This window comes from Sus scrofa, chromosome X, assembly GCF_000003025.6.
Source record: "Sus scrofa isolate TJ Tabasco breed Duroc chromosome X, Sscrofa11.1, whole genome shotgun sequence".
In the NCBI taxonomy this organism is placed as follows: domain Eukaryota; kingdom Metazoa; phylum Chordata; class Mammalia; order Artiodactyla; family Suidae; genus Sus; species Sus scrofa.
Genome location: NC_010461.5, coordinates 49,701,646 through 49,721,125, shown reverse-complemented (window position 1 = coordinate 49,721,125; position 19,480 = coordinate 49,701,646). Strand labels below are relative to the sequence as shown.

General features: G+C 37.9%; 1 protein-coding gene across 6 annotated transcripts in view; it reads right to left on the bottom strand.

Annotated features, from left to right (window-relative positions):
• Nucleotides 1–19,480, bottom strand: part of FAAH2 (fatty acid amide hydrolase 2) — a 58,962-nt gene that overhangs the window by 23,121 nt on the left and 16,361 nt on the right. For 2 of the 6 annotated variants that reach the window (XM_013986210.2, XM_021080113.1), the window contains exon 3: nucleotides 4,743–7,075. The exons of 2 other annotated variants lie outside the window; for them this stretch is intronic. In XM_013986210.2, the coding sequence (XP_013841664.1) occupies nucleotides 5,436–6,395 (960 nt within the window). In that variant the 5' untranslated portion in view covers nucleotides 6,396–7,075 and the 3' untranslated portion in view covers nucleotides 4,743–5,435. Of the gene's footprint in view, nucleotides 1–4,742; nucleotides 7,110–19,480 lie in introns of those variants that run through there. 2 more of the 6 variants (XM_013986208.2, XM_005673687.3) reach the window with 2 other exon arrangements.

Below are 19,480 nucleotides of genomic sequence, written 5' to 3'. Positions count from 1 at the left end.
TCCTTTAACTCTCATAACAGTTTTTATTTTAACATCTGTTTTGATGATATGAGTATTGCTACTCCAGCTTTCTCTTGGTTTCCATTGGTATGGAAAACATTTTTCTCCCCCTCACTGAATGTCTTTATGAACCTTTAGATCTGAGGTGGGTTTCTTATATGCTGCATTCATATGGGTCTTATTTTTATATCCATTCAGCCAGCTCAAGTTTTTGCTTGGAGAATTTAATCCATTTACATCTGAGAAAAAAAATTAATGAAGTATAGTCAATTTATAATGTTATATTAGTTTCATATGTATAACAAAGTGAATAAGTTTATATATCATATATATATATATATATATATATACACACACATATGTGTGTGTGTTCATTCTTTTTCCCATATAGCTTATTACAGAATATTGAGTAGACCTCACTGTGCTATAAAGTAGTTCCTTATTAGTTATATATTTTATATATGTTAATCCCATCCAGCCAATTTATCCCTCCCAACCACAGTTTCCCTTTGGTGAACAAAATTCTGATTTTTGTATTTATGAGTTTGTTTGTTTTATAAATAAGTTCATTTCTATCATTTTTATTAGTTTATACATCTAAGTGGTATTATGTGCTATTTGTCTTTCTTACTGTCTGGCTTATTTAACTTATTATGATAAGCTCTAGGCCTATCCATGTTACAACAAATGGCATTTTTTGGTTATTTTTTATGGATGAGTAATATCCCATTGTACATATGTAACATGTCTTCTTCATCTGTTGCTCTTGTGATAGATATTTAGGTTGTTTCCTTGACTTGGCTAATGTAAATAGTGGTGAAATGAATTGGGGTGTCTGTATCTTTTCAAATCATGGTTTTCTCCAGATACATATGCAAAAAAGTGAGATTGCTGGTCATATAGTTGTTATATATTTAGTTTTATAAGTAACCTCCATACTATTCTCCACAGTGGTTACACCAATTTACATTCCTACCAAAAGCTTAGGAGTGTTCACTTTTATTGTTTGGAGATTTTGTTGATGGCCATTCTGACTGGTGTGAGGTGATACCTCACAGTTGTTTTGACTTACATTTCTCTAACAACTAGTGATGTCAAGCATTTTTTTTCCATGTGCTTTTTGGAAATTTGTCTTCTTTGTAGAAATGTCTATTTAGATCTTCTGACCATTTTTTGTTTGGGTTCTTTTTTGATATAAAACTGTATGAGATATTTGTATATTTTGGCAATTAATCCCCTGTCAGTTACTTCATTTGCAAAGATTTTTCTCCCATTCTGTGGGTTGCCTTTTTGTTCTTGTTGTTGTTGTTACTGATATGGCTATATTTGCTGTGCAAAAGTTTTTAAGTTTAATTAGATCTCATTTGATTATTTTCACTATACTAGGAGGTGGATCAAAAAGCTATTTTGATATTTATGCAAATAGTATTTGACATGGCAGTTCCCATTGTGATGCAGTGGAAACAAATTCAACTAGTATCCATGAGGAGGTGGGTTCAATCCCTGGTCTTGCTCAGTGGGTCAGGGATCCAGCATTGCCATGAGCTGTGGTGTAGGCTGGAGATACAGCTCAGATACTGCATTGTTGTGGCTGTGGCATAAGCCATCAGGTGTAGCTCCAATTTGACCCCTGGCCTTGGAACTTCCATAAACCATGGGAATGGCCTTAAAAAAATTTGACCTGTTTTCCTCTAGGTGTTTTATACTATCTGGACTTTCATTTAGGTCTTTAATCCATTTTGAGTTTATTTTTGTATATGGTGTTAGAGCCTGTTAGTCCCAGCAAACATTACTGAAGAAACTCTCTTTTTTCCCACTTCATATTCTTGCCTGCCTTTCATACATTAATTGACCATGGGTGCTTCAGTGTATTTTTGGGCTTTCCATCCTATTCCACTGATGTATATTTATGATTTTGTTTTTGCCAGCACCATAAATTTTGATGACTATAGCTTTGTAGTATAGTCTGAAGTCAGGGAGCATGATTCCACCAATTCTGTTTTTATTTTTCAAGAATGCTTTTGCTATTTGAGTTTTTTGGGTTTCCATAAAAAAATTAAAATTTGGAGGAAAAAATAGTGGCAGAGGAGTAGGCCATAAGGCTCACATACTCCCAAAAATACATTGAAAATCCATCTATATGTGGAACTATTGAGGTGGATCAGGTCCTGCACCCCTAGGAGGGAGCTGGAAAGAGGAAAAACTCCTGCACACTGTGAAGAGCCCAACACCAGCCAAGAGACCAGCCAAGACAGAGGAGGATATTTGGAGTATTGGAAGAGAAAAGTAAAATCGGTTTAGAGAAGTTAAAACAGAAACAGTTCTCCACAAAAAGTCAGTCCTGCCCTGAATGTCCCAAATATAGGCTGATATGATCAGTGGCTGGGAATTCAAACTCCAGCTTTGGAGATCACACTCAGAGAAAGAGCTGGAGCTGGCTACATGGAAAAAAAAATAGGATTGGTAGTGGAGAGATAACCTGAAGGGACTAGAGCCTGGAATGACCACATTTGAGGCTGCATGCTGAGGAAACCTAGTTTGGCTTGGAGGCTAGGCACCATTTTTAGGGGGTGGTAGAGGGAAGGGGCAGGATCCACCACTATAGCCTTACCCCCTGCAAGTGTAATAAGGCTGCAAGATGCCAACTACTCCAGATACAGGATTGACCCTACAGAAGTGGCTGCTTAGCAATAGTTGGGAGCAGCCCCCTGCCCTTAAGGCCATAGAGAAAGTGGAGCAAGTTGAGGGAACCCTTGGATCAAATGGAAGGAACTCTAGAATAGCACAGCAGTGAGGTGAGGGGATACTGAAAATATTGCTGTAAAAGTGCAAATGATCCTAGGAGTCAGAAGCAACCTCCTAAGCAGGTGGGCAAAAGGCCACAATTTGTCTAGGAGGCTGAAGGTGAATTTGGAAGCAGCACAGCATGTGCAGGAATCTGCATGGGGCCCTCTGGATGGGTAGAGAACCTCAATTTACCTAGGAGGAGAAGAAAATTATTTCTGAAGCAGCTCAAATTATCCTGGGAGTTGGAAGGGGCCTGCTAATCAGGTGGAAAGCTTCATTTTGTTTAGGAGACAAAAGGTAAATTTAGAAATAGTGAAGACTGTGCAGGAGTTCACATAGGGCCCCCAGGGTGAGCAGAGAGCCTCAATTTACCTGGAGGGTAGAGAAAGATATTTCTGAAACAGCACAAACAATCCTCAGGAATAGGACAAGCTCTATGATCTCAGCCAACTATCAAGTATGGGACTGCATAAGGAGCATATATTGGACAGCTAGCCAAAGGAGTCAAGGGGGGCCCACTGGCTCAAGTTTTACTTTTCAGCAGCTACATGGAGCACACTGTCATCAGCCTGGTATGGGGAGGGACACCTGGAATGGTGCAGGGCCTACAACAAGGAGAGCCTGTTTTGAACAGATAGGGAGCACCCCCATGGATGTGGAGCAACAGAAAATTCTCCCTTGACTGGCCAAAGACAGTGACTACAGAAATGCACCTGCCCTTGCAGCTACAGAGAGAAAAACTGAGAGATTCCATGACGAAGGTAGGGACTGCAGGAGCAGCTGCCGAATTTGCCAACTGCAGGAAATCATTCTAAAAGCTAACTGGAAGCAGGATGGGTTGCAGAAGTCAGAGCTACCCCCTGCCACAAAAGCAATTATGTGAATCGTGAACCACTGCCAACTCATGCACCCCATTCTGAGAAGTTACCAGGGAGGTAGGTTAATACCACAGTTCCCATCACCAGCTCTGAATATACATGAGCTGCTACAATCAATGCAGACTCCAAGACTAGGCACCAACCACTGTATCTACATACCTGTCATCAAGGGGACAATAAACATACATTGTTAGACATAATGAAATAACAAAGAAATAGCTATAAGATAAAATCACACACACACACAAACTAAATGAAGAGAAGAAAGTTGATATACAAAGAAAAGAATATAAACTGAAGACAGTAAAGATCTAAGATCATCAAAAAAAAGGGAGCACAGGGAAGTTACAAGAAATGTTTAAAAAACATAGAATATGTAGATCGCTTTGTGTAGTATAGTCATTTTGACAATATTGGACTTGGAGAACAGAGTTGTGATTGCCAAAAGGGAGCAGGAGGGTGTGAGAGGGACAGAGACTTGGGGGTTAGTAAATGCAAAGTATTACATTTGGAATGGATAGGCAATAGGATTCTGCTGTAAAGCCCAAGGAACTGTATCTGATCACTTGTGATGGAATATGATGTAGGAAATGGGAAAAAAAAGAATGTGTGTGTATATATATATATATATATATATGTCACTTTGCTGTGCAGGAGAAATTGACAGAACATTGTAAATCAACTATTGTTGCGGAAACCGCAAAAAATTGTGGCAATGGAAGGAGACAAACAGCACTCAGAGGTATGGAAAAGCAAGGTTTATTCAGCACCGGTGCAGGCTCAGAAGAGTCACTTCCAGAGTCTGAGAACCAGGTCTTTGTTCTCAGTAACTTTTATACACTACAAGGTCTTGATTTTCCCATGTAAGCATCCCAGACCTCCCCCATCCCCAAGCAGACAGTGTTTCTCCCTAAGAAACTGAGCAAGCAAGGTTACAGAAGCAGAACTGATAAGCAATGCTGGGTACCTAATTAGCAGGGCTGCTGGCTTGGACAGAGAACACACAGTTGTTACATTATTACAAGAAGGGTGGCATAGTGATGAGCACAGCTGGAAAGGCTTGCAGCTGCCTTCTTAGCCAAGGGGGGGGGTTGTTCCTTAGTTAAAACTCCATTTCATTCCCCCCTCTTGATGTTCAGGGTGTATCTGCACCCTTTACAGATCATCATCAGTCATAACCCTTTGGTAGTCTCTAGTAAGTAGCAGGTGGGAGGCTGTTTTTTTTTTTTTTTCAACCATGGTTTTTATAAAACCTTTTATAATATTTATCAGGAGAGGTACAAGGCAGGGAACAAGTAGGCACCCTGCGAGTATAACCATGACTATTCCGACCATTGTCTTAATTCCTCCCAACCAAGAGAACCATTTACCAAAGAGACTGTCTGCATCCCATCCTTTCCAAGTTTGTACAGGTACATGGGCTAGTTTAGTCATGCGGTCAACAATTTCTTCTACCACCTTTCTGGTGTCATCTATTTGTAGACAGCAATTACTTAAGTTAAATTTTCCACAAACCCCTTCTTCAAAAGCAAGTAAATAATCCAAGGCCAAGCGATTTTGGTAGATTGCACTGCGCATTTTAGTTTGTTCTTGGGCCAATATAGTCAAGGCCCTTGTAGTGTCATTTGTTATAAGTTTTAAAACCGCCTGTAGTCTGATGATGTGGTTCAGCATATAGATAGGGGTGTGATATCCCCAAGAGCCATCCTCTGCCCAGGTGGCAGGTCCATAATATTGAATTATCCGTTCTGGGGGCCATTCATCATCTTTTCAGTTTCCAATTTGGAGAGCCCTCCGGTCTCTCTGGGCACCCTGTACCCTATATATAGGAACCCCCAGTTGCTCCCCTAGTGACAGTGGGAGCAGGAAGAAGGAAGGTCTGATTGTTCCCAGTACACATGCCCCAGCCCAATTTTGGGGGAGTATGGAATAGGCCATTTTTCCACAAATCCAATATAATCCCTTTGGTGCCCGCCACTGGATATTAGTACTGATATCTTCCCATGCTTGTCGAAGGTGGGAAAAGTTAGACAAGGGATTAGGCTTGGGCTCTGAGCGATTGGAGGATGACCACCATTGAGTCTTTTGGGCAGTCAGATTATAATACCTTAGGCCTAAACACGTTAGGCTTTTAACTGAAACATTAAACCATCCTACCCGCCTCACAAGACAATTTCTCCCTATAATAGCAGTTCTGAGGAGCCATACCCCATTGGTGAGTTGGGGGTATGCAGTCTCATTATGAAGCTCTAATGGGTCCAGTTCTCTGGCTTGCCAAGGCCAGTGGTCTCCTGTGTTTGTTCCCCTGCATACATAACAAGAGGAGACCTTGAGAGTTTGTACAATAGTTTCTGCCAGGGCTAAGAACAAGTTCTTAGTTGTGGCCGGAATGGGAGGTGGGGTGTTTCTTATTTCTTCATAAAAGGAATGAAAGATGCTGTGAGAGGCAGCTTGGAGTGCAAACGTGATTCTCTGGAAATGTAGCACAGCTCCAGGGTCAAGGCCTCTTCCGTCAATGCGAATGCTTATTTTGAAACCCTCCTTCCATTTGGGCTCACTGGAATTGAAAATAGTGAAATTAACTGGGTTACAAGCTTTAGTCTGGCAGTCTGGAGGGGCTGTACCCTTTTGAAGGACAGCTGTTTTGTCTCCCTTATTCCAGGTTGTCCAGGCCACACAGCTCCAGTAAGTGTATTCCAGACAATCGTTCCAGGTGGTCCCCCAGCACATATATTTATGCTGGAGCCTATATTCTCTTTCCCATGATGGGCTTTCACATGGTCTAGTAGAAGTCCATGACCCATTCACAGCTTCACAGGCATCAAAAAGTACTGACACTGGCAACTTGGGGTTGGTAATTTGGGTCCGATTAATTAGCTGCCCTGATTTATGAGAGCGCCAGACTTCTAACCATTCCTCAGTTGGTGAGTATCATGGATCAAAGCAAGTATATTGGTCCCCCTGTTGACAGATAGAATAAGTGGTCCTGTTGTGAGTACAACTTCCATGAATTTCTCCAGAACAGGAGAAATGAGTGGAGTAAAGCAAAGTCCATGTAACCCCTTGATCTGATCGGGTCACTCGAATGCACAGGTCACATGAGGACATGGATCCTGACAGAACCAAAGGGGACCAGATTAACAGCAGCAGGCAGCAAACATACATGTTGGTCATAAAATAACAGTATATGACGGAGAGTCTCTTGTGGAAGAGAGGTAAGGCAGTTTATTTTACCAGGCTGCCGATTCCTCAAGCTTCAGCCATGCGTTGACTGACCAACTTCCGGTGTAGTCAGAGCAGGGCTTTGAGATCGTCATCTCCTTTTCTGTGTTGTCAGGCAAAGAGGTCTCTCTGGATCGAGGGCAGTCTCCCACTCTCCAAGGGCATCAGCTGTGCCAGCCAGTTTTACTCTAGAATGATGGATCCAAGCATCTATTTCTGTTACTTTAAGAGCAGTGGGAGTGGTTAGAATTAAAGTATAGGGGCCCTTCCATACCGGCCTCAAAGGCTCCTTTTTCCAGTCCTTTATCCACACCTGGTCCCCCGGCTAGTGGGGGTGTACTGTTATACCTAAGGACACAGGTATTCTGTCTGTGACCCATTTGTATATCTGAGAAATAGTGAGCCCCAGTCCTTGTAATTGTTTATGTAATTCCAAGTCTCCCAACTCCCTGGTGTTTCCTTTTAAACTGATTAGTGGAGGTGGCCTTCCATATAAGATTTCAAATAGCGAGAATCCTATTCCCACTCGGGGTGAGCATCTCACTTTTAAGAGGGCCACTGGCAACATGTCTATCCAGGGCAAGCCAGTTTCCTGACATAACTTTGCCAGGGTCAGTTTAAGGGTTCGGTTCAAGCGTTTTTACTTTCCGTGAACTTTGAGGGTGATAAGCAGAATGTAGTTTCTATCAGATCTCTAAAGCTTTTGCCACCTGTTGTACTGTTTCAGCCACAAATGCCGGTCCGTTATCTGACCCGATGGTCAGAGGCATTCCATATCTAGGAATAATGTCTCTCAGGAGTGCCTTGGTTACTTCCCTTGCCTTTTCAGTCCGGGTAGGGAAGGCCTCTACCCATCCTGAAAAATTATAGATAAAAACTAGTAAATATTTGTACCCCTTACTAGGGGTGACCTCAGTAAAGTCCATTTCCATATCCTCAAATGGGGACAGTCCTCAGTGTTGTGCCCCAGCTGGTCTGCGGGGCCCCTGGTGGGCATTATTCTGTAAACAGGTTATGCATCTTTGGGAGACAGAGGAGCAGAGTGTAGGAAGAAGAGCAATGAGATAGTACCGGCCCAGTAGGGTCTCTAAGGCAGTTTTGCCCATGTGGGTTAGCTCATGTTCTTGGTGGACTAGTTTGTAGGCCAGCTGTTCTGGAATGTAAACTCGGTGGTCCCATGTGACCCACCACCCTGTTTTAGTTTTAGTTCCTCCTTTCTTCCTTATCCATTTTTCTTTTTCTGGAGAATATTTGGGGACAGCTGGCACTTCTGGGGCCAGCAAGACCTTAGGTTTGTCTGGCTGTTGTCCCCGGGCTGCCTGTCTGGCAGCTGCATCAGCACTACGGTTGAGCGGACGCAGCTTTGATCTGATGTTGCTGTGTCTGTGGCATAGGCCTGTGGCTACAGCTCCAATTCAACCCCTAGCCTGGGAAACACCATATGCTAAAAGTACAGCCCTAAAAAGACAAAAAAAATTTCACTCCTGAACAATTTAAAAAATCAATAAAAATCAAAAGGAAAATAAAAATTGAAACAATTGAAAATGGAAGCAAAACACATGACAATTTATGGGATGCAGGAAAGTCATTGATAAGGGGAGAGTTTACAGCAAAATTTGCCTACATTAAGGAAAAAAAAGGGACATCAACTAAATTTAAACCTCATAGAAGTAAAAAAAGAGCAATAAACTAAACCCAAGGTTAGCAGAAAGAAGAAAATAACAAAGATGAGAGCAGCAATAAATAAAATACTGACTTCAAAATGATAGATAAGATCAATGAGCACAAGACCTGCTTTTAAGTTTTTGTTTTTTATTTAATTTTATTGGCGTATAGTTGACTTACAATGTTATGTTAGTTTCAAGTGTACAGAAAAGTGAATCAGTCATACATATAATATATAAATATATCCATTATTTTCCCTCATATAGTTAGATTTCCTCAAAATCTATTGAGTAGATTTTTCTGTGCTATATGGTAAGTTCTTATTAATCACTTATTTTATTTGGTAGTGTGTATATGATATTCCCACCCTCCCAATTCTTCCCTTCCCTCCAATGGTTTAACCTACAATAACCATAAGATTGGTTTTGAAATCCATGAGTTCTTTTCTGTTTTACAAAAAGTTCTTGTGTAACATGTTTTTAAATTTGATTCCACATATAGGTCATATGGTATGATATTTGTCTCTCTAAGCTGTTTTTTAGAAGAGGGAACAATTTTTTTGGTCTTTTTTTGCCTTTTCTAGGGTCACTCCCACATCATATGGAGGTTCCCAGGCTAGGGGTCTAATCAGAGCTGTAGCTGGCGGCCTATGTCAGAGCCATAGCAATGCCAGAACCAAGCTACGTCTGTGACCTATGCCACAGATCACAGCAATGACAGATCCTTAACCCACTGAGCAAGGCCAGGGATCAAACCCACAACCTCATTGTTCCTAGTCGGATTCATTAACCACTGAGCCATGAAGGGAACTCTGTGAGAACAAGTTTTTTAAATTTTTCTTGGTTACTTGAAAAGACAGAACATATAACTAAGCTAAACTAAGAAAAAAAGAAGACAATTAATAAATTTGGAAATGATAAAGGTGGCCACATATCTGATAACACAGAAATAAAAAGGATTAAAAAAACATGAGAAATTATATGCTAACAAATTTGATAACCTAGAAAAATGGATAAATTCCTAGAAACATACCATTTACCAAGCCTGAAACATGAATGAACAGAAAATCTGAATAGATCTATAACTAGTAGGGAGACTGCATCAGTATTCAAAAAACCTCCCAAATAAAGAAGATTGAAGGAGTAGATGTCTTCATTGGTGAGTGCTGCCAAATATTAAAGAAAAATTAATGTATCTGTATCAAAATCTTCTAAAAATTGAAGAGGAAGGAGTACGTCCACAAGCATTTCATAAGACAGCATTACCATGATAACAAAGACAGCCTAGAAAACTAACATGAAAAGACTATGTATATATAAAAAATTCTCAGAAAACCACTAGAAAAATACTAGACTACCAAATAAATCTGAAAGACATACACCATGTAAAAGTTGGATTTCTCCCTAGGACACAAGGGTGGTTCAATGTATACAAATCAGTAATTGTGATATACAACACTAAGAAAAATGAAAGATAAAAATCATGTGACCATCTCAATAGATGAGAACAAAAGAACTGACAAAATTTAACATCCTTTCATCATAAGAAACTCTCAACAAATTAAATGTAGAAAAAAATGTTCCCCAACATAAAGGTCTTATATTAGAAGCCCACAACTAATATCATACTCAATATTGAAAAGCTACAAGCTTCTCCTCAAAAATCAGGGACAATACAAATAAGCCTCCTCTCATGATTTCTATTTAACATCGTACTAGGAGTCCTAGTCATAGCACTTAGACAAGAAAAAGAAATAAAAGGATTCCAAATAAGAAAAGAAGATGTAAAATGGTTTGCAGATAACCTGATCTTATATATAGAAAACTGGAAAGATCCCACTCAAATGCCATTAGACGTAATAAATTCATTCAGTAAAGTGGCACAATGCAAAATAAACAAAAAAAATAAGCTGTGTTTCTATGAACTGAAACAAATTCCATGACAGAAAAATTATGAACACAATTACAATTGTGTCAAAATAATAAATTAATTAGGATTTAATTTAACCAAGAAGATGAAAGAACTACTCAGTGAGATCTCTGAGAAACTGAAGAAAGAAATTAAAGAAGACACAAGTAAATGGAAAGACATCGCCTGTTCTTGCAATGGAAGAATTAATATTGTGTTAAAATATACAGATTATCAAAAGCAACCTACAGATTCAGTTCAATCACTATCAAAATTCCAATGGTATTTTTCATGGAAATAGGAAAGGCAATCCTAAATTTCATAGGGAACCACACACACACATACACACACACACACACACACACCAAAAAAAAAAAACTTGAATAGCTAAAGCAATCACTAACAAGAAGGCAAAGTTGGAAGTACCATATTTTCTTATTTTAAATTCTATTACAAAGTTATGGCAATCAAAAAAGTACGAATGAACTATTCACTTGAAAATTTGCTCAAAACTGACAAAAGACCTCAGGATTATGATAAAGCAAGAAAAAATTCATGAAACCAGATAGGACAAAATAAGAAGAAAGAAGAAAAAGAAGCAAACCAAAGGGAGACTGGACACGCACCCCCTAGGAGTGAGCTGGAAAGAGGAAAAGCTCCTTCAACCTGGGAAGTTCCCCCACCTACAGCCAAGACAGAGGAGGAACTCTAGATAATGGGTGTGAAGCAGTTAAAATGGAAACAAACTCATGGGTCAGTGCTATGGGCAACCATATGCAGTTGCCAACAGGTGTTGTGAACTAAAACTCTGGCCTTAGAAATCAGACTCAAAGAGAGAGCTGGGGATGGCTATGCGGAAAATCCAGGGTTGACTGTGCAGAAACAGCCTGGAGGGACTAAAGTATCGGGAAAACAGAACTGAGGCTGTAAGCAGAGGCAATGTACTTGGGCTTAGAGGCTAGGTGCTATTGTTTGGGAGTGCTGGATAGGAGTGGGATTCGCCATTACAGCCTTGTTCCCTAATCACATTTTCCTAAGCTGCAGGACACTTTTTGCTTCAGCTCTAGGAGCCACTTAGCAGCAGCAACTGCCTAGCAACAGGTGGGAAAGCGCCATTCTCTGACATCAACCCTACAAATGTTCTCTTAGGTCAATCTACAAAGGCAACAGAAATAAAAACAAAAATAAACCAATGGACATAATCAACTTTATAAGATTTTCCAGAAGAAAGGAAACCATAAAAAGAAGCAAAAACAAAAACACAGCCTACGGAATGGGAGAAAATGTTTTCAAAAGATGCAACCATCAAGGGCTAAATCTCTAAAATATGCAAACGACAAACACAAATCAACAGCAAAAAAAACCCCCAACAACCCAATTGAAAAATGGGCAGAAGACCTGAATAGACATTTCTCCAAAGACATTTGGATGGCCAACAAACACGTGAAAAAATGCTCAACATCACTAATAATTGGGGAAATGCAAATTGAAATTATAATGAGGTACCACCCACTCTGGTCAGATTGGCCATCATTAACAAGTCAGCAAATAACAAGTGCTGGAGAGGTGTGGAGAAAAGGGTACCCTACTTCACTGTTGGTAGCAATGTAAATTGGTACAACCACTATGGAAAACAGTATGGAGGTAATTCAGAAAAGTAAATATAGAACTACTATATGATTCAGCAATTCCACTCCTGGGCATATATCTGGAAAAAGCTTTCACTGAAAAAGATATACACACCTTTATGCTCACAGCAGCACTATTCACAATAGCCAAGACATGGAAACAACCTAAATGTCCATCAACAGATGAATGGATTAAGAAGATGTGGTATATATATATACAATGGAATATTACTCAGCCATAAAAAGGACAAAATAATGCCACTTGTAGCAACATAGACAGAAAAAGAGGCTCTCATATTAAGTGAAATAAGTCCAAAAGAGAAAGACAAACATATGATATATCACATATCTGGAATATAATATACAGAGCAAATGTACAGAAAAGAATGTACAAATGTACAGGGGAGAGGGGGAGGGAGTGAGATGGACTGGGAGTTCGGGGTTAATAGATGAAACTATTGCATTTGGAGTGTATAAGCAATGAGATCCTGCTGTATAGCACAGGAAACTATTACCTAGCCACTTGCAATAGAATATGATAGAGGATAATGTGAGATAAAGAATGTATATATGTATATGTGTGTGTGTGTATCTGTGTGTGTGTGTGTGTGTGTGTGTGTGTGTGTTTGTGTGTGTGTGTGTGTGTGTGTGTATGGTTGGGTCACTTTGTTGTACAGCAGAAAATTGACAGAATATTGTAAATCAAGTATAATAAATAAAATTTTAAAAGGAAAAAAGAAAAAAGAAAAGAACTGATGAGAATCTAAGAGACCTTGGGGACAACATTGAACATACCAACATTTGCATCATAGGGGTTCCAGAAGGAGAACAGCCAGACAAAGGTCCAGAGAAAATATTTGAAAATATTATAGCCAAAGATTTTCCTAATATTTGAAATATTCAAAAAAGCTGAGGAAGCACAGAGAATTCCATAAAAAATAAACCAGCGAGATGCATACTAATCAAACAGACAAAAATTAAATACAAAGAAAAAATACTAAAAGCCAAAAGGGAAAAGCAACAAATAGCATACAAAGGAAACCCCATAACAGCTGATTTTGCAGCAGAAAATCTACAAGCCAGAAGGGAGTGACAAAATATATATTGAGGTGATAAAGGGGAGAAACCTAGAACCAAGAATACTCTACCCAGCAAAGCTCTCATTAACATTTGATGGAGAGATCAAAAGCTTTACAGACAAGCAAAAGCTAAGAGAATTCAGCACCTCCATAACAGCTTTACAACAACTACTAAAGGAACTTCTCTAAGCCAAAAATGTAAAGCCACAATTAGAAACCAGAAGACTACAAAAGAAAAAGCTCACTGGTAAAGGCAAAGATAATAGAAAAGTAGGAAATCACCCATTGAAAAATATTATATCTAAACTAACAAGCATGAGAAGAGGAGAGGACAAACATTGAAAATGCATTTGAAAATAATAGACCTGCAAGCAGAAACATTTCTGCACAATATAGATGGATTTATCAAAATATAATGGGAACCACAAACCAAATGACTATAAATGGGCAATGGCATCCTGCTGTATATCTAATTACTCATGATGGAACAAGATGGAGGTTAATGTGAGAAAAAGAAGGTGTATATACATATAAAACTGGGTCACTTTGCTGTAAAGTAGAAATTGACAGAACATTGTAAAAAATAATTAATTAATTAATTAAAGATATAATTAGAACCAGAAATCAAATAACTATAATGGACTCACACATAAAAAAGAAAAAACAAGCCAAATGTAACACTAAAGATGGTCAGAAAATAACAAGAGAAGACAACAAAAGGGGGAAGGGAAAAAAAAGACCCAAAATAGCAAATCAAAAAAATTAAGAAAATGAAAATAAGTACATACTTATAATTACATTTAAAGTAAATATATTAAATGCTCCAACTAAAAGGCAGGTTGAATGGATACAAAAATAAGACCCATATATATGCTGCTTACAAGAGATCACTTCAGATCTAAGGACACATACAGACTTAAAATGAAGGGCTGGAAGGATATATTATAGGCAAATGGAAATTATAGAAAAGCAGGAGTAGTAATATTATATCAGATAAAAAAATTTTTAAAATAAAGAAGGTCACAAGAGACAAGGATATTACCTAATGATTAAAGGATCAATACAAGAAGAAATATCAATTATAAATAATCGCATTCAACATAAAAGTACAATATATGACTCAACTACTAATAGCCATAAAAGGAGAAATTGACACTAACATAATAATAGTGGGGGAGGGGGCTTTCACACCCCACTTACAGCAATTGGACAGATCATCCAGACAGAAATTCAACAAGGAAACACAGGCTTTAATGATACATTAGAACAAATAGATCTAACTGATATCTAAAGAACTTTTCACCCCAAAGCAGCAGAATACACTTTCTTCTCAAGTGCATCCAGAACAATCTCCAGAATAGATCACTTCTTGGACCACAGATCAAGCTGTGGTAAATTTTTAAAAAACTGAAATTATTTCAAGCATTTTCTCTGAGCACAATGCTATGAGAACAGAAAGTACAAGAAAAAAAGAAACTCCTGGAATCTGAATAATATGCTACTAAACAAGCAATGGATCATTGAAGAAATCAAAGAGAAAATTAAAAGATACATAGAGACAAATGACAATGATGATACAATAACCTAAAACCTATGGAACACAGCAAAAGTAGTTCTGAGAGGGAATTTTATAGTAATACAATCTTATCTTGGGAAAGAAGAAAAACTCAAATAAATAACCTAACCTTACACCTTAAACATCTAAAGAAGGAAGAACAAAGCCCAAAGTGAAAAAGAAAGAAATCATAAAGATCAGAGCAGAAATTAAAAACATAGAGACAAAGAAAACAATAGGGATCAATGAAACCAAAATTTGGTTCTTTGAAAAGAGCAACAAAATTGATAAACCTTTAGCCAGACTCATCAAGAAACAAAGGGAGAGGGTTCAAATCAATAAAATTAGAAATGAAAAAGTAGTTACAATTGACACCACATAAATACAATGGATTATAAGAGACTACTATGAGCAACTGTATGCCAATAAAATGGAAAACCTAGAAGAAATGGACAGATTCTTACAAAAGTACAACCTACCAAGATGGAACCGGGAAGAAATAGAAAATATGAATAGACCTATCTAAAGCACTGAAATTGAAAATGTGATTAAAAGACTTCCAAAAGACAAAAGTCCAGGACCTAATGGCTTCAGAGCTGATTTCTAGCACACATTCAGAGAAAAACACCTCTTTTTCTGAAACTCTTCTGAAAAATTGCAGCAGAAGGAACACTCCCAAGCTCATTCTATGGAGCCACCATCAGCCTAATACCAAAACCAGACAAAGACACCACAAAAAAAGAAAATTACAGATGAATATCACTGATGAACATGAACACATAAATCCTCAAAAAATATTAGCAAACCACATACAAAACATATTTAAGAGATCATGCAACATGATCAAGTAGGGTTTATCCCACAGATACAAGGATTCTTCAATATCCACAAATCTATCAATGTGATATATCAACAAACTGAAAAATAAAAACAATATGATCATCTGAATAGATGCAGAAAAAGCTTTTGACAAATTTCAACACCCATTCCTGATAAAAATTCTCCAGAATGTGGGCATAGAGGGGAACTACCTCAATACAATAAAAGCTGTTTATGACGACCCACAGCTTACATCGCTCTCAATTTTAAAAACCTGAAAACATTTCCACTAAGATCAGGAACAAGACAAGGATGTCCACTTTCACCAATGTTATTCAACATAGTTTTGGACATCCTAGCCATCAGAATCAGAGAAAAAAAAGAAATAAAATAAATCCACACTGGAAAAAAAAATAAGTAAAACAATCACTGTTTGCAGATAACATGATACTATACCTGAAAAATCCTAAGCACACTGCAAGAAAACTATTAGAGTTCATCAATGAATTTTGTAAAGTTGTAGGATACTAAATTAATACACAGAAATTTATGGCATTTTTATATACTAACAATGAAAAATCAGAAAGAGAAATTAAGGAAACCATACCATTTACCATCACATCAAAAAGAAAACATACTTAGGAATAAACCTACCTAAATAGACAAAAGACCTGTACTCTGAAAAGTCTGACACTGATGAAAGAAATGAAAGATGAAACATATAGATGGAAAGATATACCATGCTCTTGGATTGGAAGAATCAATACAGTCAAAATGACAATACTACCTAAGGCCATCTACAGATTCAATTCAATCCCTATCAAATTACCAGTGACATTCCTTACAGAACTAGAACAAAATATTTTAAAATTTGTATGGAAACACAAAAGACTTCAAATAGTCAGGCTCCCTGACTTAGGACTATTCTTTGAAGATATAGTAATCAAAACAGTATGGTACTAGAACAAAAAAAGAAACATAGATCAATGATCAATGTAACATGATAGAAATCCCATAAATAAACCCAAGCACCTATGGTCAACTAATCTATGACAAAGGAGGCAAGAACATACATTGAAGCAAAGATAGTCTCTTCAATAAGTGGTGCTGGGAAAACTGGACAGCTGCATGTAAAAGAATGTAATTCAAATATTCTCTACCACCATACACAAAAATAATCTCAAAATGAATTAAAGACCTAAATGTAAGGCCAGATACTATAAAACTCTGAGAGGAAAACATAGGCAGAATGCTCTTTGACATAAATTACAGCAACATCTTGTTTGATTCACTTCCTAGAATAAGGTCAATAAAAATAAAAATAATCCAATGGGATCTAATTAAATTAAAAATCTTCTGCACAGCAAAGGAAACCATTAAAAAATGAAAAGACAGGCATTCCCATTGTGGTGCAGTCATTAACGAATCTGACTAGGAACCATGATGTTGCAGGTTCGACCCCTGGCCTTGCTCAGTGGGTTAAGGATCCGGCTTTGCTGTGAGCTTGGTGTAGGTTGCAGACCTGGCTCAGATGCTGTGTTGCTGTGGCTCTGGTGTAGGCTGGCAGCTACAGCTCCGATTTAACCCCTAGCCTGGGAACCTCCATATGTCATAGGAGCAGCCTAAGAAAATGGCAAAAAGACAAAAAAAAAAAAAAAAGAAAAAGAAAAGAAAGAAAAGAAAAGACAACCCAAGAATGGGAGAAATTCTTTGCAAATGATTCAACCAACAAAGGCTTAATCTCCAAAATATATAAACAACTACTACAACACAACACCAAAAAACAAACCAATTGAAAAGTGGGCAGAAGAGCTAAAGAGACATATCTCCAAAGAAGACATACAGATGGCCAGCAGGCACATGACAAAGATGCTCAACATCATTAATTATTATAGAAATGCAAATCAAAATTTCAATGAGGTATCACCTCATTGATGGTTAGAATGGCCATCATTAACAAGTTGACAAACAACAAATGCTGGAGAGGATACAGAGAAAAGGGAACCCTCCTTCATTATTGGTGGGAATATAAATTGGTACAACCACTGTGGAAAATGGTATGGAAGTACCTTAGAAAACTAAATGTAGAACTACCATATCTCACTCCTGGGCATATATCAGGACAAAACTTTCATTGAAAAAATAAATGCACCTCTATGTTCACTACTCATAATAGCCAAGACATAGAAATATCCTAAATATCCATTGACAGATGAATGAATTAAGAAGATGTGGTATACGTATATACAGTGGAATGCTATTTATCCATAAAAATGACAAAATGCCATTTGCAGCAACATGGACAGAATTAGAGACTCATACTAAGTGAAGTAAGTCAGATAAACAAATACCATAAACTGGTTTACATAGAGGCACCTGGCCACCATGGCAGCCATCTTACGACAATGTGAAAATCTACCCTGAGAACTAAGGCTGACAAACTAGGATGTCCAAGGAAAAGACTGAATACATAAGCTATTGATGACAATTTAAAGCCTCGGAATTAATCAATTGTGGGATTTATCTACCTAAGGACTTCCTGTTTTATGGCATAATATATTTTCCTCATTGTTTTTAGATATTTCAAGTTGAGTTTTCTGTTTTTTCAGTGAAAAGCATCTAAAATAATAGAATTGGCAAGGCGGTTTTAGTTGACTGGTATAGACAGACACTAGGTTTCAGCGAATGTCAATGTAAATAAGAGATGATGATGAAGATAAAATAACTGTTGACTAAGTTTTAGAGAAGCTTGCTTATGTTGGAAAAAAAATGAGTGAGCTATGACAGCCAGTTAGATACAGCAAGATATTCATGTGAAAAACAATCTGGCTCCTGAAAATATACAGAATCTGGCCAACTGCAAGCTCTGTATTCAAGTGGATCCAAGCTTTGAAGGAAGATTGATCTTAGATGGCTATGTGACCTTGCAAGTGACACCTTCTTAAACCTTCATTTCACCATTTATAAAACAGGGGTTAGCAATAAGGCCTTACTTGCTCTGTCATTAAAATGATAAAAACATAAAGATAGTACCTAGCACACACAAGCCACTCAATAAAAGGTGGCTATTACTATCATCATTACTAATATCATCTGACAGTCAACAGAAATTTGGCTGAAAGGAAATTTCTGTTAGGAAAATCAAAGAATTAGGATTTAAGCTGACTAAGCCAAAATCAAATTGCCCAAATCACGGAGCTCAGATAATCAGTAACATGAAATTTAGAAAGCAGAGTATAAGCCTGTATATCAGGAAAACAATGAAGATCTATAGCAGGTACTTCTTTGACAGGTTCTATTTGTAAAATGTTATCAGCACTATTTATTTACATCATTTTTGCTGGTAGTAAGATAGGGTTTCTGGAACACATGACCCCTATGTAGTCCCCAACCAGGTAGATAGAGCACAACAGTCAGAGTTCAAAGTCCTATTATTCCCAAGTACAGAGCAGAGTTAGTACTTTAATTATGCACACTTTCCAAAGGTCTTAAAAGACCTTTCATTAAAACTGCCCAAATTAAAGTCACACATAATCAGCAAAAGCAGAGAATTCAAAGAGAAGTTTAGAAGGGCAGAGAGTGAACTATATACCCTTATACATGGGCTCAGTGCCATGGGCAACACTTGACCACTGACACCAAAGAAACCCCCATAATTTTAGTCAATCTAAAACCAGGCTCCCCAGGTAAGAATCCCCAACTCTGGCTCTATGGAGATAGACTGATAATGAGTCCTAATGGAGGCTGTGACAATAGAATGACACATAGTCTGGATAGTATGGGGTGAATTAAAGACTTCCCTGAAGTCTGAGAGGCCTTTTAAAATCTATATACACTGAAATCCTGCTCCTATCCAGCGATTTAAGTAGAGCAAGAGCAAAGGGAGCAAAATCCAAGGAAGATTTTATCCTCATGCTCTGATAGGAATCTATACAGCCC